Here is a 21979-nt window from a genome sequence, read left to right as displayed (position 1 = left end):
CACTTCCGCCTGGAGAAACTTTGACCTGGCGGTTTACATGCACTTTCACTGTGGTGTTGTCCGTACAGATCAGCACATATCGATTGTGGACTACGTGTTGGAATGCCAGAAGTGCCATCTGTATCACCCCGAGTTCCAGCCAGTTGATGCTGTCTTGTTTTTTGGTGATGGCCACTTTCTTTGAACCGATTAGTGTAGGCAGTGGGTGCCCCACCCGTGCTCACTTCTGTCCATGGTTATGATGACCTGAGGAGCACCCAGGAACTCCTTTCCCACGGAGAGGTATGGAGGTGCAGTCCCACCATCTCAGGGAGTGCAGTATTGGGGATGGAAGGGTCACCCGTCTGTTGGATTTCACGGCAATTTCCAGGTGATAGGGAAGCAGAAACCACTGCAAGGTCTGATGGAAACGTGCCCACAGAACGGATCCCAAGGTTGCCATCATCAGTCCCAGGATCCTGAATAAGGACAGCAATGGCAGGGATCTCCTTACTAGGGCCTGATGGGAGTTCCATCTCCAGGGTGATCCTGCGTTCTGGCGGTAGGAAGAGCTTGTCCCTTCGTGTGTCCATTATGATGCCCAGATGCAGCAGTTGGTGCGATGGGTGTAACTGGCTTTTCTCTCTTTTGACTAGAAAGCCATGGTTCTGGAGGACCTGTAGAGTGGTGTTGAGGTCCTTCTGGGCAGACCGTAGGGATGGAAATTGGACCAACAAGTCTTCCAGGTAAACAAATATCCTGACTCTTGTGAGTCAGAAATGTGCTATAACTGGTGCCAGGGTCTTTGTGAATATGTGAGGGGCTGAGGATAGGCTGAAAGGCAGCGCCCTGTATTGGGAGTGCTTTCCTGTGTAGAGGAAGCAGAGCAGAGAACAACTGTCTTGGTGAATTGGGATGTGCAGATAAGCTTCCTTGAGGTCTATTGAAGCTAGAAAGTAGATTGTACAGGGCTTCCACAACTGACCTGAGTGATTCCTTGTGGAACTTTCTCTTTTTCATGAGGCGGTTGAGGTATTTTAGGTCCAGAACCCGCAGGGAGCCATCTTTTTTCTCTCCCCCTCCCCCCACTGCCGGGCACTGTGAAGATAATGGAATATAATCCTGCTCCCTGTTCCGCTGGCACTAGTTCTATTGCCCCAATTGATAAGAGGTGCTGGATCACCTCTTTGAGACCCTTGTGCTTGGAGTGGAGGTGGGAGGTTGGTGTGGGAAGGAAGCAGCGAGGAGGATTTTTGGTTGGTTCTTTGTAGTAACCCCTTTTGATGATGCTGATCACCCAACGGTCTGAGGTGGTACCCTCCCAGATGTGAAAGTGAGAGGAGAGGCAACCTCCCAGGGGCACCCTGGCCAAATCAAAATTGCTGTTTGGCTTGCTTATTCTGGGCTGCGAAGGCTGCCCTGTTCCCAAACCCCTGTCTGGAGGCCCAGGACCTGTTCCAGAAGGTTCATTGAGACCTGAAACCCCTATCCCTGCAAGCAAGGAAGACTGAAAGGAGCAAAAGGGTTGGCAAAAAAAACACCCACCTCCCCTGTGGGCAATCCTGTATACACATTGGAGAGAGCATCACCTTTTTCTTATCTTTTGATTCAACAAGGAGATCCTTTAAGGTTGTATCCCCCCAAATATTTTCCCCAGCAAAGGGCACGGCAGTAAGTTTGGCCTTAGAGGTCGCATCCACATGTCACTATTTTAACCACAGGTTTCAACAGCCCAGAACTGAAGCAGCTCCTGCCTTTGATACAAATCTAATAGCATCTAGGGTGGAATCAGTTATAAACGCCTGTGACTTGTGCAATTTTAGCAGAGTTTGCCTCAAATGGGTGGGGTCTGAGATGGAGTCCTGGATCAGGTTGTCATATGAGAAGCGCTTGCTTGGGCTATCATGGAGGCAGCTGTTGAAGCTCTCATCGCTAAGGCAGCGGATTCATGTGACCTTTTCATGGCCCCTTCCATTTGTTTGTCTGCAGGGTCTTTGAGTGCAAACTCTGCATCCCTGGAGATGACAGAGCCAGAAAATCATCGGGCCACTGGAGTGTCTGTGGGGGTGTATTAAAAAAAACTTCCCCCTTGCTGTTGTTGGCTATTGCCACTGCCTTCCTATTAGATGTGGAAAATGTCTATTCTCCTTTTGAAGACTCAATGAAGTGCTTAGGGACTGGAAGCATCATATTGTTTGATTTAGGTCCAGGAAACACCATAGCACTTCTACTCAGGGGCTGGGATTCCTGAGGGGTAGGTAAAGCCAAGCCCATGTATGTATGGCCTTGGACAGTAATGGGACAAAGTCCAATGACTGAAAAAGTCTTGGGAGGAGGCTTCCGCACCCTCCGATTCTTGCCCATCTGACCAGTCCGCCCCCCTTTATCTGGGTGGTCAGGGTCAGTCCCCACCAAGGGGTCTCCAGGATCTTCTGGGGTGTCTCCCCTTGGCAAAAGGTCTGCATCCAAGGGAATAGCAGGTACTGGAACAGATGGAGGTTTGTTTGGAGTGTTCCGAGGAGTCCCGCCTGGGGGGTCCCACTGGCATTCTGGGCATGGGCCCCCAGGGTCTGGTGAGTCACGGTCTGAGATTTCGGAAGAGTGGGTGCCCTTTTCCCTCTGTTTTGACTTAGATCTCCCCTTTTTGCCCTTTTAATGTGTTAAAAATGCTTTTTAATGCTTTTTCTTTGCCTTCTTAGGGATTGGAGCCTCAGAAACAGAAGACAAAGTGCTGGAGGAAGAGGAAGGGTCTCCCCTAGAATGCTTCCTCTTTTTAAAAAAATCTTAGTTTATCATAACATTCAAAAGAATGCACCAAAATATCTTCAAATGAGGAGAACCAGGAAGGTGGCATATCAGAGGGCATTTGGTCAAAAGACTGTTGCACAGGAGTGGGTTAGCAAGGGATGGATCCCCCTGAGGGCCCTTGGGTGGGGGTTAAATCAGAAGGGCAAGCATGGGCTGAGCTCACCACCTGGGCACCAGCTCTAGCAGAAGTGCTCCTGGGGACCACGGTTTGGGTAGTGGTGGAGGCCTTTCCTGCTCCATGGCTGTTCTCACGCTCCCAGCTGTCGCCGTGCACTGGAGGTGGTGTGGCGTTTTTCCGTTGGTGTGCTCTGCTGGTCACTTGTGAAGGACATTGGAGCCAGTAGGGGTTCAGGTCTAGCAGTCGCATGCTCAGCAAGGCTTTGGTGAGCGGGCGAGAGCAACAGCACTTTCTTTTGTGAGGGCACTTAGCCTGGGGAGCAGGCGGTGGGTGGGAGCAAGTTCGGGGCCTGGCTCCCTGCAGAAAAACATGCCCAATTGAGTGGGCAGAAGCTCCGGAGCACCACCCATCAGCTGTTGAGCTGGGCGTGTGCTCTGCTCTGGGCTCTCCCCTCCTTCTCGGCAGGCTTGGCTCTTCAGCCTCTGGGGGAGCTTGCTGGCTGCCTGGATGGCCCGAGGAAGGCCTGCTTGGAATTTCCCCTTCAGCACTCTAATGTGGATCACACAGTTGGCATGGTCCATGCAAGAAGAGAAAGAAAAGTTCAGTAAATGGCCCACCCGGGCTAGGGAGGGAGGAGGGAGGGAAAGAACAAACTAAGCAGGAGAGAACAAACAAAGCAGGCAAGACTAGAGGGCAAAAGGGGGGGGGGACCAGGAGGAGAGGAGACTGGAAAAGTGAAAGAGAAAGGGAGGATTAGTCAGCGAGGAAGAGCTGAAAAAAAACTGCCCTGGAGCCACGCAAGACTAAAAGAACTGGGTGGGGCTATATTCATCCAGCTGTCTGTCTGTCTGTCTGTCTGTCTGTCTATCTATCTATCTATCTATCTATCTATCTCTCCTGGGTGTGCCAGGGAAAATGCGTCCTGACAGCCCAGCTGATTGGCTGGGCTGCAGAGGCGCCTGATTGGCTGGCACACCCAGGAGGAGGAGAATTGGCCCCTGCGAGCCATGGCCGCTGGAGGGCGGCGGGTGGTGGCCATGGGCCCAGCCCGGCCGCGGCGAAGCGGTGGCGGGCCCAGCCAAGGTGGTGAGGCGGCTGGCTGGTGGCCAGCCAGCCCCGATACTGGGGCAGAAGGTAGGGGTGGGGGGAGAGGTGGCTGGCCTGTCGCTGGCCGCAAAGACTGACAAGCAGCGGCAGCGGCAGCGGGCACGGCAGGCCGCGGAGGGAGCACTTGGTGTGGCGGGCCCGCCGACGGGACAGGCCGCGGAGGCGGCTCTCGGCCAAGTGCGCTGGCCAGGCCAGAAGGAGCCCATGGGAGAGGGAGTGGGGCAGGGGGGAGGGCAAGAGGGAGTGGGGCAGGGGGGAGGGCAAGAGGGAGGAGCAGGGGGAGGGGAGGGAGGGCAGGAGAGACTGGGGCAGGAGGGTGAGAGGGAGGGGAGGGTGAGAGAGAGGGGTGGGAGGGGGAGGGAGGGCAAGAGAGAGTGGGGTGGGAGGGAGGGGAAGAGAGGCAAGAGTGTGGGGCAGAAGGGAGGGAGGGAGAGTGGGGCAGGAGAGAGAAGGGAACAGCCAGCCCCAAAGAGCGCACAGATGCTCTGTGCGGATTGGCTAGTTAAACACTAACTCATCTGCATAGTCCTGCCTTTAGTGAGCCACGTGGACAAGCATAACCCACTCAAGAGATGCCCCTGGATTGCAGCAGCAGAGAATGAATAAATAAATAGGAGTGCACTTATCCCATCAACGCAACAGTAATTTAAAAGCCGCCAACAGGGATGTGACAGTCCTCTTACATAAAGACTGGGAGACTGAACACAGTAAAGACTGAATGGCATTCAAGAATCCCAGAAGCAAACCTGAATTTACATAGAGTGTCATAAGTATACCTTACTTTTTTTCTGGATCAACGTGGGTCTCACCCATAACATTTTTCCTGGATAAAAACGAGACTCAACAGAAACTCTAAAGTCCACCTTTTAAAGTTCATACAGAGGTGGAAGATGGGATTGGATGGAATGCAGAGGAGAGTTAAAAGATTTCAAGAGAGCACAAAATCAGAAGCACAGGAAGTCTAACTGAGCTGTTAAAAAACAACAACCCAGGCAGCCACAGCAGTTTTATAATGGCCTTTCATTGCAGGGAGATTGCATTAGATGATGTTTTGAGAAACTCTCCTTCCACAAGAGTAATTCAATCAGATAAAGGAAGTTGAACCAAAACAAAATTACTTGGAAGTAAGATCCCTGCTAATAAGAAACAGACATTGGGCAGGACCACCATATGGGAAAAAAAGACACTTGGTCCATATAGTGTGACCCATTACTGATGGGAAGGAATTCCTTGCAGTGGGTTTAGACCTTGGGGAGAGGTTCCCTAGGTTACAGAATCTCAGTGCCCACTTCCAACCTTAAAGCAATTTACCCTTTTGGATAATCTGCACCCAACCGCCTGGCCCTTTGCAGTGCCCATTTAATTGTCACGGTGAGCTTCAGACACCCTTCCCGGCACTGACCTATTGCCAGCCCTCCCATGAAAGGTCTTACCTTGAGGCGAGAAGGGTCAGCACAGGCATACTGGCACAGGTGGCACTTGTAAGGCTTCTCCCCAGTATGGATGCGGATGTGCCACGTAATCTTTTGCTTGTTCTTGGTGGTGTACTCGCAGTCGGAGCACTTGTAGACACGGGTCCCGCCATGGCCCTTCACGTGGTGGTCAAAAACCAGCTGGTGGTGGCAGGCGAAGTCACAGAAGGAGCACTTGAGGGGCCTCTCCTCCTCCTCCACCGAGGGCTCGTGGGCCTCCAAGTAGTGGCTCACCAGCTGCTGCCTCTCCTTGGCTGCAAAGCTGCAGCAATCGCAGCGGTGGCTGAAGTGGAGCTTCTTATGCTCCTCCAGCTCCTCCCGAGTGGCCAGCGTCTCCTTACAGGTAGCACACTCCAGGTGGGGGTGCTGCTTCTGGGCGTGGCACTTCAGGGTGGCCTCACTGTGGCAGACAAAGGCGCAGCGAGGGCAGCCGTAGGAGACCTTCTCCTCATGCTGCCGCAGAGCGTGCTGCTTGAGGGCCGTTTCCGAACTGAAGCGGGCTTCGCAGTGGGAGCAAGCAAAGTTCAGCTCTCCTTGGTGGCAGCTGTTGACGTGGCGGGTGATGTCATTCTGGATGTAGCCACTGTAGTCACAAAGTGGGCAGAAGTGGGTGGGCTTCTTCTCGTGGACACGTAAGCGGTGGATGCGCAGCTTGGAGTTGGTCCCAAAGGTCTGGCCACAGGTAGGACAGGCAATGCGGCCCACCCCGGTGTGCAAAGACTGGTGGGCATCCAGGCGGTAGCGCCGGGTGGTGCTGAACTCGCAGTAAGGGCACTTGTGAGGCTTCACGCCTTCGTGCTTGATGCGCACATGCTGGCGCAGGCAGCGCACCTGCTTGCAGGTGAAGTCGCACTGGCGGCAGGCCAGCTGGGGCCGCGCGCTGTAGTACTTCCGGTGGAGCTTGCGGTGGAGCCGCAGGGCTGCAGGAGCCTTGGAGGTGAAGGGGCACAGCGTGCAGCGAAACTCGCCCAGCTTCAGGCAGCCTCGCTTCTTGTGGGTCTTCAGGGCGCGTTCCTGGTGGCACGTGAAAGGGCAGGTTGGGCAGGAGAAGTGCCGCCTCTTGCGTCGGGGGACTGGAGGGGAAGACATCGCCCCTGCCAGTTCATCAGGCTGGCCCAACTCCTCCCGGCTGACCTGGCCATTCTCTCGCTTCTCTCCTTCCTCTGGGGGCGTGGGGCTGTCGCTTCCTTCAAGCAGCTTGGCGGGAGGCGATTCAACATGTGCCTCCGACTGGTGGCTCTTTAGGGCCCTCTTGGAGCGGAATGGCTTGGAGCACTTAGGACACCGGGACTGCTCCAGCCCACGGCAGCCCTCCTCGACATGGGAGCAGATCGTGGACATTCGGGAACAGACAAAGGAGCAGGATTTACAGTGGAACTTGCCCTGCTCCAGGCAATACTTCTCTGGGTGGCAGGAAGCAGCATCTACGATAGCTTGCGGCATCTGTTCTTCCACCATCGTTCCAGGGACACCCTGAGATGGCTTATTCTGCACACTGGTGGCCAAGGACTGTGGGCCAGGAAGTGCAATGGCCACAGACCCTGCAGTAACAGGCCTCAGTTCTACTTCCCAGGATGCTTTTTGCAGCTTGCTCACTGCTGCTTCATCCAAGACTCCTGCACCATTCTCCTTTGCCTCTGCTGAGTCCAGGCCCTTGTCACTGGGCTGTCTAGCAGCAGGCTGGTCTAGGGAGGCGGCTTTCCCGCTCCTCTTTTTCATGAGGACTGGGCACTTCTTAAGGAGATGAGTAGTCAACCCTCTCTGTTGCTTGAAAACAGCCCCACACTCCTGGCACACCAAGGGGGATTTCTTACTCTGGCAGCCAGTTCTGCAGTGCACCAACATGGACTTCTCCTTCCTGGTGATGTAGGAGCACTTCTCGCACCTGAAAACCTGACTCTCAGACTGAACCACCAGCATCTGCACCCTCCCTTCCAGGACCAGGGTTTCCGCCTGCTCTTTGTCCTGCCTCCTTAGAGCTTTGAGCACAGACTCTGACTGGGAATCCTCTTCAGAGGGGACAAGTGCATCCTCTGGGGCAAGGGAAATGTGATGGCTGGCATCGGGTTGGAGAGAGTCCTGCTTTGACACATCTGACCAAGCCTCCTGCACTTGACCAGGCCTTGGCTCTCCCTGCTCAGGGCAGGGTGGTGTCTGCAAAAGCACCAAGTCCTGCCCATCTTTCATATGACCCCCCAGATCTTCCTGTGTCTCCTTTCCACTGCTCTCACCAGCACCAGAACCAAAATCTTTCTCCGTCTCTCCATCTCCATGGACCTCCGTCTCCTCCTCAAAATCAGGAATATCTTCAAGGGCAGGACTGCTGTCTTCCAGGACAAGGGAATCTCTGGAGTCTATCACTTCGTAGGCTGAGGCCACTTCCCTGCTGTTCAGAGCCTCCCTGTTCTCTGGCAGAGCAGTAGACATCTCTTCAGCCAAGTGCTCCAGAGCCAGGTCCGAGTTACACAGAGTCTCCAAGTGCAGAGTGCAACTCTGAACTGGCTTGCTGGCCCCGCCTAGTTCCCCTGGGCTCTCAGGAACAGCTTTCACGGGGACTTCCTCTGAAGAGGACACATCCTCTGAAGGGGCCCCACCTTGCCCTCCCACAGCTTCTTCTCTTACCAACTCAGTACTGCCTTCATTCTCAAAGAGAGGCACAATGAACGCCTCTTGGTGGCAGTCCTCTTCCTGGGCTTCGGGAACAAGGGATTTGGCTTTGTCATGCCAGGGCTCTTTCTCAAGCAGAGAGGGGCTAGACTCCGAGTGTAGGGTCATGGCAAGGTTGTAGCTGAGCAGCACTTTGGTGGAGCTGACCTCAAGCTCTCTGCTGGCATAGTTCTCCTGCCAACCCTTGTCACCAGGCACATAGCCATGGACCTTGCGCTTGTGGAAGAAGAGGCTAGTGTTGCTGAAGGTGCGGTAAAGGCACAGAGCACAACGGAACTCCCTCTGTTTGGTGTGCTTGCAGTTCTCGTGGTTGAATAAGGCTTGCTTGTACTTCGTTTGGTAGCTGCAGTACTGGCACTGGAAGATGGGTGTCTGGTAGTCCTGGGAGTGCTTTGCCTGCATGTGCTTCTGCAGCTCGTACTTGCGCTTACAAGCAAAGCCACACACTTCACAGATCAACGACTTGCCCTGGTGGCGCAGCTTGTGGCTGCTCAGCTGGTCAGCCCGATGGCAGCGGTAGGGACACTGGTTACACTGGTACCTGGTGAGAGAACAAAAGTGGGTCAAGTCTTCAGAAACATGGGCAGGGAAAAGATACTAGCACATTACTGCTTCCGCAGTTCTTTTACTGAACAGAGCACTTCTGAGATGTCACCACCAACCAACAAGCCCTGTGAAACTAGCCATCAGGCCACATTTTACACACTGAGAGGAACTGCTTGCTCAGGAGGACTTGCATCACAGCTGAGCTGGGATTTAAACACGAGTTTCCCGGGTCCAGACCCCAGGGCTCTCACGTCTGCTTGTGAGCTCTTTCAGAGTTCAGTTCTATGGATGGGGCAGACACCCATATCCTGAGCTTGCAAGCAAGGGCTTAAACAAATGGTCACACTCTTTCTGGACAATGGGAGTGGCTTCTTTTAGCTCTGTTCTTGTAATAGCAGTGTGATCATGATAATGGAGAAATGAGAGAGACTTCCCCAGCCCCACAGTAAGACTATTCACATTTCTTGTTTTTTAAACCTCAGAAGTGTGTACAGGAGAGAAAAAGTATACCTTTAAAAAGTAAGAAAATAGATTTTTTTTAAAAAGAAAATTAAATTTTAAAGGGTGGATAATTGATATGGGAATGCACAGATTTGCATGCCACTTTTTCTAAAGTGCCTAACTGGTGCTCATTTGCTGAAGAAAATAAAAAACCATCCTTTACCAAACCAAAAAAAAAGGGGGGCATGGGGAACAAACTTAGAGCACTTCCATGTCTCTGAAAACCTGTCATCTGTACAAGTCCTAAGAAGATCAACAACATCTAAAAGCAGTCCTAAGCATGTTTGCTCACAAGTTAGTCCCACTGTGTTCAACATAACTTCCTAGAGAGTTAATGTGCCAAGGACTGCGGCCATGTTTCCCTGGTGACCATTTTTTGGATTCGTTGCTGCCTCCTGGTGGATTCTACTGCCATCAACTGGCAAACACTTGGTGTAACTTCCAGGATTAGATCCATCAGCCCCAGAGTACAACCCAGGTTACCAAAGCATCAGGACACTTCCTCATCTTGTTCCCAACCAGTCCGGCCTGTAGCGAGTCTGAGCATACGCCTCAGCTGTTGGCCGTAGAAGGCAAGTCCACACCTTCTGATGGCAAAGCAAAAGAGATCACAGCCTCCCACTACGTCCCAACCTGGGCTCCCATTTTGCACGTCTACCGCCCAAGAGACTGGTCTGTGGTGACACGCAGTAGATTTGAACAAACTGCTTATGTGGCTATCAGTGCCTCAGGAAACGTATTAAACTGGGGTTGAGCACTAGTCTCATTAGGGGCTTGTGATGTGCCAAGGCATTCAAGCAGACATGATGGCTGCTTCCAGGTTCAGAGGTACACATCTCTGAATACCAGTTACCAGGAAGCAACAGCAGGGGAGGGTCCTCCTCGTGGGCTTCCCAAAAACATGAGGTTTCCCACTGTGGAAGACAGGACATTGGACTAGACAGACCTTTAGTCTGATCCAGCAGGACCCTTCTTAGAACAGCAATTATCACCTGATCAGTGTAATGGGGTCCACTCATCTCAACAAGATTGCTTGCCCAACCCATGAACCTGCCATTACATGGATGGGCACCCCCCAATTTTGATCCACAGCTAACCCTTTAACCATAGGATGGCCTCAGGTCTGCATAGGAATTGTTTTTGCAATATGAGCATGTTGTGCCAGTCTCTTCTGGCTGGATTCAACTTCAGAGACAAGCTGGAAAGTGGGGTGGGAAGAGATGGGGACTCTCTTCTTTACCTGAGGTCTCCAGTGTGCTTCCGCATGTGAACGTTGAGGTAGTGCTTCCACTTTGTGACATAGCCACACTCAGTGCACATGTAGTTCTTATCGTCGGAGTGGGTCAACATATGTTTAGAAAGGTAGCTCACGTCTCGGCAAGTGAAGTCACAGAGCTCACATTTGTGGGGCTTCTCTCCTAAAAGAAAAGTCACAGAGCAAACTAAAAAGCTGTAGATCAACAGTCCTATCCATCATGTGCCTTGAATTCAGCAGGTTAATTTTTAAAAATGGTCCTTCCTTTACACCCTCCCAAAACAAAACATGTGGTAGCATTTTTTCACACAGCATATGGCTGACTTGTAAATACTCTGCCACTGAATATAGATGGCAACCCAGTTGGGGAGTCTTAAATTCTGTATTGAAGGTTACTTAATTCTATAACCAGAATTCTGCTATTCAAATATGTTTTGGGGGGGAAATTTTACTGAATTTTCCCAATTCCTTATAAGGCAAAATCTGACTCTTGACAGAGATCAGGGTGGAACAGGAAGAAAAACAAGCACAATATTTGCTGGATGGAAGCTGAATTTGCGGGTGAGGGGGGCCTTGGAAGGCCAGAAACGTGTGCCAGGAGAATATGTCCTGAACTCTGAACACTCAAACTAGAGCTGGTTTTTAAGCCTCCCTCTCTCACAAAGTCCTTCCTGATTGGCAAGGAAGATGGGAGAAATCCCTCAATACCTTCTTTCTGTGCTTTGGGGAAGCGGAATGGAAGAAACTGTAGCTGAAAAGGGCAAAGATAGGGCAAAACACTCTCCAAATTCCAGTCTATTTACAGACAGGCCAAACCTAAGCCACAGACTGGCAACTAAAGTTATCTGCTCAGGATTACAGGTCTGCTTGATGCAGCATTTTTGGACAGCAGGAATCAAAGGCACAAGCTAAACAGAGATGCAAGAGTTTTTCTAGTAATCAGTGAGCAAGGAAGAAGACTTGCCTGTGTGTAGCAACATGTGGCGGATGAGGACTCTCTTGTGTGCCGTGGCAAAGTTGCATTCAGTGCACTTGTGTATCTTCTCACTGGCATGCATCTTACCAACATGGTCATGAAACTGCACTGAGTTGAAGGTAGCAAAAGGGCAGAAGCTGCACTGGAGCTGTTCACTCCCGGGGTGCCCTTGCTTTTTATGCTTGCGGAAGATGTGCTTGTTGGAGCAGATAAAATCGCACTGCTGACAGTGAAAGGCATAGTGTGTTTTGCGATGCACCTCCATGACCTCAGCAGTAGGGAAGAGCAGGGAGCAGGCATAGTACTTGCACTCCACGGCTTTGATGCTGTGCACTTCCCTGACATGCCGCAGGAACTCCTTGCGGTCCTCGGTGCAGTAGTCACAGCCTGCCTGGAAGCAGCTTAGTTGCTTGGGCTCTGCCTTGTGGGTCTTCAGGTGCTCCTTGAGGGCATGGCTGAGCTTGAACTTCTCTTTGCACACTGGGCAAGAGTAGACATCTGAGTAGAAGTTGGAGATGTCCTCGTGCATGCTGGCCATGTGCCTGTTGAGGGCATTTTTCTCCACAGAGCTGTAGTGGCAGAGTGGGCAGCGATGGGCCTTCTCCCCAGTCTCACGCATCATGTGGATCTTCAGTTTGCTCTTGCTGGTGAAGAACTTCTGGCAGTTTGGGCACTGCAGTCTAGGATCTGGGAAGTGCAGGTGAAGGTGTTCCACCAGATGAGTCCGCTTCTTGAAGCAACGCTTGCACTCTGGACACATGTGGGTCTTGAACACATATCTGGAGTCCTCCGCCACATCTCCTGCAACAAGAAAAACAAATCCCAGTTCAGTGTGGAGGCCCTTGGAACCAGAATTTTAAAAATGCTCCACAAATCTGTCTTTCCTGGTCTCCCATCTCCAAGAACCATAAGCACTCTGCACTTTAAAGAAAATGTGGAGAGAGATTATAGAATGGAGCCACCCTGGAAGCTCAGGAAATTGAGGAACAACCTGCAAATGTATCCGCATTCTCTGGAGAATAGCCACTAAATACAGCATTCTGGACAATAGCCATTGAATACAGTGCTCCATTCCAGAGGCAACCTGGCAGGAAGCAGGAGTGGGAGCTGTTGTGTAAACTCTAGTCAGAGACAGACTGGTTCAGACCGAACCATTGGGGCATGTTGCAAAAACAACCTGATGTGCCTGGCTGCTTGCTACAGCTTTTTTCCAAGAGAAATGTCAGAAACTGCACTGCTCCCAAATGAATGAAGGCCTTTACCTTTGAGCAGCTGGGCCTGAGAGGACTTTGCTTTCTTGGAAGACGACTTCTTGCCACTTTGGGCTGCCTTGTAAGAGCCTTCCTCTTCCTCCTCCAGTGACTCATCCTCTCCATTCCTTGCATTATCTTCCTTATCAGAGCTTCTCTGGTTTTTGTGAGGCACATCACTGCTATCAACAGGCCCTCCCAGGCCAGGCTCCATTTCCGTCACCTCCCAACCATTCTGAACTTGGAGGGAATTCTCTGCCTTGCTCAGTGTTTCTGCCTCTCCTTGGAAAGAAAATTAAAAAGGAAACCAGGGGTTCAGATTGCTTAAAGAACAGACTTGAGGTGAGCCAATGACAACTTACTAATAATTGCATATTGAGACCAAGAGAGGCCCTTTAATCAATCAAAGGAAGCAAGAATGGAAACCAGGTTGGGCACATACCAATTGGAAATGAGGCCCTTGTGTTTGGCAGGGAGAGCAATGAAACATTATTTATTTATATAGCCCCATTCATGTCCATGGTACTTTTCATTAACCTTTAGGAGCTGCTTGCTACCCAAAAGGCAGAGAAGGGGGATTCTCAGTTACAGCATCCCTCTGGAACTGCTCTCAGTTTTAAACTCTGCTTTTCACCGTTGCTCCCCATCACAATCTCCTATATCCTGTGAATCAGGAGGCCAGACAGAAGGAAAACCTGAGGAGCAACTCCTCACTTAAAGTTTTTTTTTTAGGGGGAGAGGAAAGCCCAAAGTAAATCTTGCCTCACCAACCTTTTGGAGTTCTTTGAGGGTGTCAACAGGTGCGTGGATAAAGGTGATCCGGTTGACATAGTATACCTGGACTTCCAAATAGCTTTCGACAAAGTTCCTCATCAAAGACTCTTGATAAAACTTAGCAGTCATGGGATAAGGGGACAAGTACATGTGTGGATTGCTAAGTGGTTGAAGGACAGGAAACAGAGGGTAGGTATAAATGGAGAGCTTTCACAATGGAGGGAATTAAGAAGTGGGGTCCCCCAGGGATCTGTACTAGGACCGGTGCTTTTTAATTGATTCATAAATGATCTAGAAGTAGGGGTAAGCAATGATGTGGCCAAATTTGCAGAGGATATCAAACTCTTTTGGGTAGTGAAATCCAAAAGATTGTGAGGAGCTCCAAAAGGATCTCTCCAAACTGGGTGAGTGGATGACAAAATGGCAAATGTGGTTCAATGTTGGCAAGTGAAAAGTGATGCACATTGGGGCAAAAAGCCCCAACTTCACATATACCCTGATGGGTTCTGAGCTGTCAGTGACTGACCAGGAGAAGGAACTTGGGGTCGTGGTGGACAGCTTGTTGCAAGTGTTGACTCAATGCACGGCAGCTGTGAAAAAGGCCAATTCCATGCTAGGGATCATTAGGAAGGGGCTTGAAAATAAAACTGCTAATATTAAAAACTGCTTATACAAAACAAAACTGCTTATACAGAACTATGGTAAAGCCACATCTGGAGTACTGCATACCATATGTAGTATGGAGTACTACATACCTAAGGAAGGACACTGTAGAACTGGAAAAGGTGCAGAAGAGGGTAACCAAGATGATCAGGGGCCTAGAACCTTCCTTATGAGGCAAGGCTACAACATCTGGGACTATTTAGTTTAGAAAAAAGACGACTGCAAGGAGACATGATAGAGGTCTATAAAATCATGCATGGTGTGGAGAAAGTAGATAGAGAGAAATTTTTCTCCCTCTCACATAACAGTAGAACCAAGGGTCATCCTATGAAATTGATTACCAGAAATGGAGAATTGGTTCACTTACCGTGAAGGCTTCTTTTTGCTGCTGCATCCAGAGCTTCTCCTTGAGTAGGTTATGGTTCTCCACGTGGCTCTCTAAGGCAGGACCATGCAAATTAGTTAGAGTAAAAGGTGGAAAAATATGGCCCAACCCAGTTCTTTTAGGCCAAGAAAGCCAAGAGTACCTTAAAGAAGAAAAAACACTTCGTGGAAACAACCAGAAAAAACACTGAATTAGGTGCAAAAAAACTCCCCAAACTGGAAACTAACAATATGTCAAGAAAAAATTAACAAAGACTGTCCATTAAAAAGATGGTCTATAGGAGAATCTTTGTTTTCTATGCAGAAAATTTAGAAATACTCCCCAAGGGTCCCTGCGGAGTAGGCACGGGTGCTAAAGGGCAGGTTTAGATGCTCTTGGATGCAGCAGCAAGAAGAAGCCTTCACAGTAAGTCAACCAATGCTCCATTCTCTGCTGCTGACATCCAAGGGCACCTCCCTGAGTGGGGACATACCACAGCCCTCAGCCTAACTAGGCAGGGAGCACTCCCACCTACTCCAAAGGAAGGACCTCCTGGAGTACCTGCCTCCCAAATGCTGCTTGAGCAGAGGTGAAGGAATCCAATTTATAGTGCCTAGTAAAAGTAGATGGAGATCTCCAGGTAGCCACTCTGAAGATGTCTTGGACTGGAACATTTGTAGACAATGCAGCCGAGGTGGTGGCCACCCTGGTTGAATGGGCAAACACTTTAGTGGGGGCCTCAAGATTCTGAGTTTCATATGCCAGGGCTATGCACGCCTTGAGCCACCGAGATATAGTAGCAGAGGTCATAGCCTGCCCCATGTTTTGAGACAAAAAGGAAATGAGCGACTCCGTAGTACAGAAGTGTTTCGTGCGTTTCATGTGAGTCTTCAGACACCTACGGACATCCAGCTTGTGCCAAGCTTTTTCTGCTGGACAAAAAGATGGTTCTGGCTTTGGACAAAAAGATGGTAAGACGACATCCTGGGACATATGAAAGGGTGAGCCAGCCCTAGGATGAAAAAAAGGGAAAATACAAAGGTGCTTGTGAACTGAAAGGGCCCAGAGCTCAGACACCCTACGCACCGATGGGATGGCAAAAGGGGATAGATTTGATTGGCTCAAAGGGGGGACTCTGTAGAGCCTTCAGGACCATATGTAAGTTCCATGTAGGAAAATGGTACACCACGGGGGGGGGGGGGGAATCAGGGTTGCCACCCAGAGGAAACGCTTCAAGTGCGGGTGTCTCATCTTGGAGCGTTTTGATCCCCCTGAAATGAGTTCTACCAGGACGGCAGCCTGCCATTTCAACGTGTTTGCAGAGAGACCCTGGTCCAGACTGTCTTGAAGAAACTGCAGTAGATGCTTCATGGTAGCTGCCCCTTTAGGAACTCCGTGTCTTGCAGAACATTGGAGGAATGTCCTCCAGGTGTATTGATAGATCCTGTTTGTGGAAGAACTTCTGGAAGCCAGCATCGTATCAAGCACTTTTGTGGAGTAGCCATGCTGTTTCAGGAAGCACCGTTCAGTCTCCAGGCAGCTAGCTGTAACCAGCCAGGATCTGGATGGTACACTGGGCCTTGCTGGAGTAGGTCCTCTGTGACTGGAAATATCAGAAGTCAGAACCTGACTTCTGCTGTCAGGTTTTGGAGTTTTGAGGCCAGAACGGGGCTACCTGGTCCCCAAGGAGTTTCACCCATCGCAGAAACCGGGCGAGGAGTAGAGTCGGTGGGAAGGCATACAGGAGATCTGCCGGCCAAGGCACCGACAGAGCACCCACCGCTTCCACTTGCGGGCAGGGGAACCTGGTGAAGAAACATGGTACTCCAGTTTTCTGGAGTTCCGAACAGATTCACGGATGGGTGGCCGAAGTGATTTGATATGTATCTGAAGGTTTTCGAGTTCAGTCTTCATTCTCCTGGGGAGAATTCCCTTCCTGCTGAGCCCATCTGCCACTGTGTTCAGGTCACCTTGCACATGGTGGGTTGTTCTTGACACTGCATTTTATTCAGTCCATGGGAACAGAAGAACAGCTTCTGCCTGCAGATACTTCGACCTGGTCCCCCCCTGGCACTTTCGCCGTGGTGTTGTCTGTGTGGATCAGTACGTTTTGGTTTTGGACTATGTGGTGGAATGTCAGAAGTGCCAATTGGATCGATTGGAGCTCCAGCCAATTGATGCTGTTTTGCTTTTTGGCGGCTGACCACTTTCCTTGAGCCAAGTTGTGGAGGCAGTGGGTGCCCCACCCATACTTGATTGTGTCCGTGGTGACGATGACTCGTGGAGGATCTAGGAACTCTTTCCCCATGGAGAAGTGAGGAGGTGTAACCCACCATCTCAGATTGTAGCACTTGGGATGGAAGGCTCACCTGTGATGGATCTCCAGGTGCTAGGGTAGCAGGAACCACTGTAAGGGCTGCAGGTGGAAACGCGCCCACATTACCGATTCCCAAGGTCACCACCATTATTCCCAGGATCCTGGAGAGAGAGAGCAATGACATGGACTTCTGTACTAAGGCCTGAGGGACTTCCGTCTCCAGGGTGGCTCTGTGCTCTGGTGGTAAGAAGAGCTTGTTCCGTATTGTGTTTATCATGATGCCCAGATGTAACAGCTGGTGGGAAGGATGTAACTGGCTTTTTTCCCTGTTGACCAGGAACCCGTGGGCCTGGAGGACCTGTAGTGTAGTGCTGAGGTACCTCTGGACAGACTATAAAGATGGAGATTGGACCAACACATTGTCTAGGTAAGCACAAATCTTGACCCCTAGGAGTCGGAGATAGGCTATGACTGGTGCCAGGACATTTGTGAATATGTGTGGAGCTGCGTAGAAGCCAAAAGGTAGCACCCTGTGTTGGTAGTGCATTTTGGCGAAGAGGAAGTGCAGCAGAGGGTGACTGCTTTGGTGTATAGGTATGTGCAGATAATAAGCCTTCTTCAAGTCTATGGAGGATAGGAAGTCTCGATGGTGTAGGGCCTCTGCAATCAACTCACATGATTCCATGTGGAATTTCTTCTTCTTTTTATGAAGTGGCTGAGGTATTTTATGTCCAGCCCAACCCGCAGGGAGCTGTCCTTTTTGGGTACGGTGAAGATGACAGAACAGATGCCCGCTCCCTGTTGGTCTGCTGGCACCAGTTCTATTTCCTCGATCGATAGTAGGTGTTGGATCGCCTCCTGGAGACCCTTGTGTTTGGAGGATAGGTGGGAGGCTGGAGTGGGTAGAAAGCGATGAGATGAGTTTTCGGTCAATTCTATGCAGTAGCCCCCCTTTACAATGTTGAGTACCCATCTTTCTGAGGTGGTGCCCTCCCAAGCGTGTAAGTGAAAGGAGAGGCAACCAGGGGCGACCTGCCCGAGTCAGGATTGCTGTTTAGCTTGCTTGCTCTGGGCAGAGAAGGTTGCCCTGTTCCCAAACCCCTGTCTGGAAGGTCTGGATCTGCCCCAGAAGGGACGCTGGGACCTGAAACCCTGCCCCCTGCTGGCAAGGAGGACCGAAAGGACTGGAAAAAAAAACTCCCCTGTGGGCGATCTTGTTTACATGATGAGGGCATAGCCTTCTTATCTTTTGACTCCACTAAAATGTCTTTTAAGGCTGTATCCCCAAAGAGTTTTTCCCCATCAAAAGGTACTGTGGCCAGACTGGTCTTAGAAGCACCGTATATGCGCCAGTATTTTAACCACAGGTTCTGGTGGCCCAGCACTGAAGCAGCTCCTGTCCTTGAGGCAAATCTCATGGAGTCGAGGTATAGTAAGAGACAAAGGCCTGTGCCTTGTGTAATTTTAACAGGGTTTGTCTCAAATGTGTGGGTCAGAGACTGGGTCCTGGATTAGATTGTCCAGCCATATGAGAGACCCTGGCAACCATGGAGGCAGCGGCTGAGGCTCTCATTGCTAATGCTGCAGAGTCATGTGACCTTTTTATTGCCCCTTCCATGAGCTTGTCTGCAGGGTCTTTGAGGGCAGACTCCCCATCGCTTGAGAGGACTGAGCCAGAAATTATTTGGACCACTGGGGCATCTGTTGGGGGTGTATTAAAAATCTCCACCCCACCCACTGGAAGGAATACAATTTTTGGCTATTGCTACCGCTTTTATCTTAGATGTAGAAAAAGTCTATTCCCCTTTAGCAGACTCAATGAAGTGCTTAGCGAGTGGAAATGTCATAGTGTTTAATTTGGGCCCTGGAAAAACCTATAGCACTTTTACTCAGAGGCTGGGATTCCAGAGGGTTAAGCTGGGTCTAATGTATGAATAGTCTTGGACATCAGTGGAGAAAAGTCTCCAAGGGGCTTCAGAGTCCTCTGGTTCCTGACCATCTGACCCCTCATCTTTGGTTGGTCAGGGCCTGTTCCCCCCAAGGGGTCCCCAGGGTCCTCTGGAGTGTCTCCCTTTGGAATTGGCTCTTTGTCTAAGAGGATAACTGGGATCAGCGCTGGTGGAGTTGTGTCTGGGGTGTGTTGAGGATTCCCGCTTGGGGGTCCCACAGGAGTTCTGGGTGTGGGCCCCCTGGGGTCTGGTGAATCATGGTCTGATATGTCAAAGGAATGGGTACCCTTTTCCCTCTATACTTAGACTTAGACCTTACCTTTTTAATGTGCTTGCATTTTTTCTTTACCTTCTTAGGGACTGGAGTCTCAGAAACAGAAAATGAAGCACTTGAGGAAAGGGACTGTTCCCTTCTGTACCTTTTTCGCTTTTTAGACTTTAATTGATCATAGTGCTCAAAAGAATGCACCAACAGATCCTCAAACCATGAGTGCCAGGCAGGTGGCATATCAGAGGGCATTTGGTTGAGGGATTGCAGCATTGGAGCAGGCTGGGGCAGGCTAGGTCTGCCCCAGAGGTGGGGGCGGGGGTGGTGGTAGAAGAATCAGAAGGTCCAACATGGGCCGATCTCACCAATTGCGTGCCTGTTCCAGCTGCAGTGCTCTTGGTCACCACGGTCCTGGTGGATAAAGTTTTAGCTGCCCCCGGCCAGATCCTGATTGGCTGCTGATTTTTGGGAAGCTACCTTGTGTTTTTCAGAGGCTGCGGCCTGCATACTGCTTGTGGAGGCCACCTGTGCTTGTGAGGAGCTGGGTTCAGAGCAGCTGTGTGCTCCACAAGGCTTCAGGAGCGAGGGGAAGCCGTAGTGCTGGATCAAACCAGGGAGCTGGTGGTGAGTGGGAATGAGGCTGGTGCCTGGTTCCTCCCTCCTCCGACAAGCATGTCCTGCTGGAATTTCCCTTTCCTGACTCTTAACATGGAGCACACACCTGGCATGTTCCATGAAAGGGAAGGGAGGGGAATGAAAAGGGGCAGAGAGCCTAGCAATAGTGGAGGAGGAAGGTGGGGCTGGGAACAAATTAAAAGCTAGAAAAAACTTTATATATATCAAGAGACAGCAATGGAAAACTAAGAGGGATCCAGGAACAAAAAGTTGAAGCCTGAAAGTGAAAGTAAGTCAGTAAGAGAAAAAAGCTGAGAAGATCTGCCTTGGAGCCACACAGGACTAAAAGAACTGGGTGGGACCATGTTTCTCCACCTCTTGAAGATTCTAACTAATTTGCATAGTCCTGCCTTAGAGAACCACGTGGAGAACCATAACCGACTCAAGGAGACACCCTTGGATATCAGCAGCAGAGAATTTAGGACCAACAATAGGAAGTCCTTTTTCACACAATGCATAATCAACTTGTGGAATTCCCTGCCACAAGATGTGGTGACAGCCAACAACCTGGATGGCTTTAAGAGGGGTTTGGATAACTTCATGGAGGAGAGGTCTATCAACAGCTAAGGACTTTAGGCCACCTCCAGCCTCAAAGGCAGGATGCCTCTGAATTCCAGTTGCAGGGGAGTAACAGCAGGAGAGAGGACATGCTCCTGCCTGTGGGCTTCCCAGCGGCATCTGGTGGGCCACTGTGTGAAACAGGATGCTGGACTAAATGGGCCTTGTGCCTGATCCAGCAGGCTGTTCTTATGACACTTTCGGAGAGAGAGAGAAATATGTTTTGTGGGGGGTAGTTCCTCAAATGTTTGGGGTGGGCAATAGGAACTCCTCAAACATTTAGAGGGGGGACCTGCATCCCTGCTGTGAATCAGGAACATTTTAATATACAAAGGAGGTTCCATGCCACCAAGTCAACACAGTGCAGCACACAAAAAGCTCCCCTCCATTCACCCCACTCCCTGTCTGAGCCCAAAAGCTCATTCTCTCTTGTACCTGAGTTCTGAAGCAGATGATCAGTCAGTCCCTTTCCCACTATGGCACTTAAGCTGTGCTCAGTACTCTCGCCAACTGCTCCCGTCTCCAGCAGTGCCTCCTGCAAATGGCTGTGCCTATGCTGCCCAAACTGCTTCGTGTTGGCACTGATGAAGTCACAATGCCCACAGTGGAACGGGAAGTGGTTCCTGCGGTGAAGCTCCATGACCTCTCTGGTTTTGAACAAGAGTGGGCAGCCACGGTAGGCACAGGTGACCGGAGTCACCTGGTGGACACGTCGCAGATGTCCCCGGAGCTGTTTGCGATCTTCTGAGCTGAAGTGACAGTCTTCCTCAGGGCAGACTTGGGCACCCTCGGGTTTGTGGTGATCCTTAAAGTGCTCCTTCAATTCAGTGGGCAGTGCAAATTCTGCCTGGCAAATGGGACACAGAAAAGGCTCAGCACACAGCTCAGGGTCCTGCCTGCTTGTTCCCAACAGGTTTTCTGCTGGTGTCTGCTGGACTGCTGGTTCCTCTCCAGATATAGCCAGGTCCTGGCTAGTAAGGCCTAGTGGTAATGCTTGGAGTTGAGGGATGCTTGAGAGTTGTCCTCTGGAAAGCTCAATACACTGATGCTGGGAGAGCAGGCTGGGATCAGAGAAGCTCTGTCCACATTGCTCGCAGAAATACAATTCCACAACTTTGACCAAGACCTCTGCAAAAGTATGGATAGAAGATTATAAAACAGTTGCTAAATAATCCAGAAAAAACACAAGAACTGCATGCCTCTAGGTAACCTATTCAAGCAACCGCTGCCTAGCCCAAGGAAGCAATTACTAAAATGCTTGCAACCTTATAGATGAGGAGGCTTTTCTCGCAACCAGCCTAACCCTGCCTGGGCTGCCCCAAGCAGGGCTAGGCTGGTTGTGAGAAGTGGTGGAATTCTCGCAGATCCCTCCACTCCCCTCCCACCTAGCCACCTTAATAAATCCAGCTTTTAACCGAGGTTAAGGGTGCTCTTGCACCCTTACCCCAGCTATCAGGAATCACAGAGATGGGCACATAGAGCACCTGTCTGAAGGGGGGAATCCCCATTGCAACATGCGTGCCGTGCATTGCATTGAGGGATGCCTGGAGGCCGGAACAACAAGTTCCAGCCCCAGATCCCTCTGCCCTGCTCTGTGCTTCACGGAGCTGGGCTGTCCATGTGGGCATGCAGGAGGCGCGCCGGAGCTGACCTAGCGGGGCGGGGAAGGAAAGTGGAAAGCAGTCTTCCCCCCGCCTGCCCAGGGCTATCGTGAGAATCTCCCCATGGTCTC

The 21979-nt window shown here is 50.8% G+C and overlaps 1 protein-coding gene across 9 annotated transcripts in view; it reads right to left on the bottom strand.

Annotated features, from left to right (window-relative positions):
• ZNF142 (zinc finger protein 142) overlaps positions 1–21979 on the bottom strand; it is a 43208-nt gene that overhangs the window by 4287 nt on the left and 16942 nt on the right. For 8 of the 9 annotated variants that reach the window (XM_053283548.1, XM_053283552.1, XM_053283547.1 and 5 more), the window contains exons 3-7: positions 20683–21375; positions 12692–12961; positions 11418–12230; positions 10439–10616; positions 5446–8692 (exon numbers count right to left, since the gene is read on the bottom strand). In XM_053283548.1, the coding sequence (XP_053139523.1) occupies positions 5446–8692; positions 10439–10616; positions 11418–12230; positions 12692–12961; positions 20683–21375 (5201 nt within the window). Of the gene's footprint in view, positions 1–5445; positions 8693–10438; positions 10617–11417; positions 12231–12691; positions 12962–13450; positions 13584–20682; positions 21376–21979 lie in introns of those variants that run through there. The other variant, XM_053283556.1, reaches the window with a different exon arrangement.

Source organism: Hemicordylus capensis, chromosome 1 (assembly GCF_027244095.1).
Source record: "Hemicordylus capensis ecotype Gifberg chromosome 1, rHemCap1.1.pri, whole genome shotgun sequence".
In the NCBI taxonomy this organism is placed as follows: domain Eukaryota; kingdom Metazoa; phylum Chordata; class Lepidosauria; order Squamata; family Cordylidae; genus Hemicordylus; species Hemicordylus capensis.
Note: the sequence above shows the minus strand (reverse complement) of the source record. Positions and strands in the feature narration are given on the sequence as shown.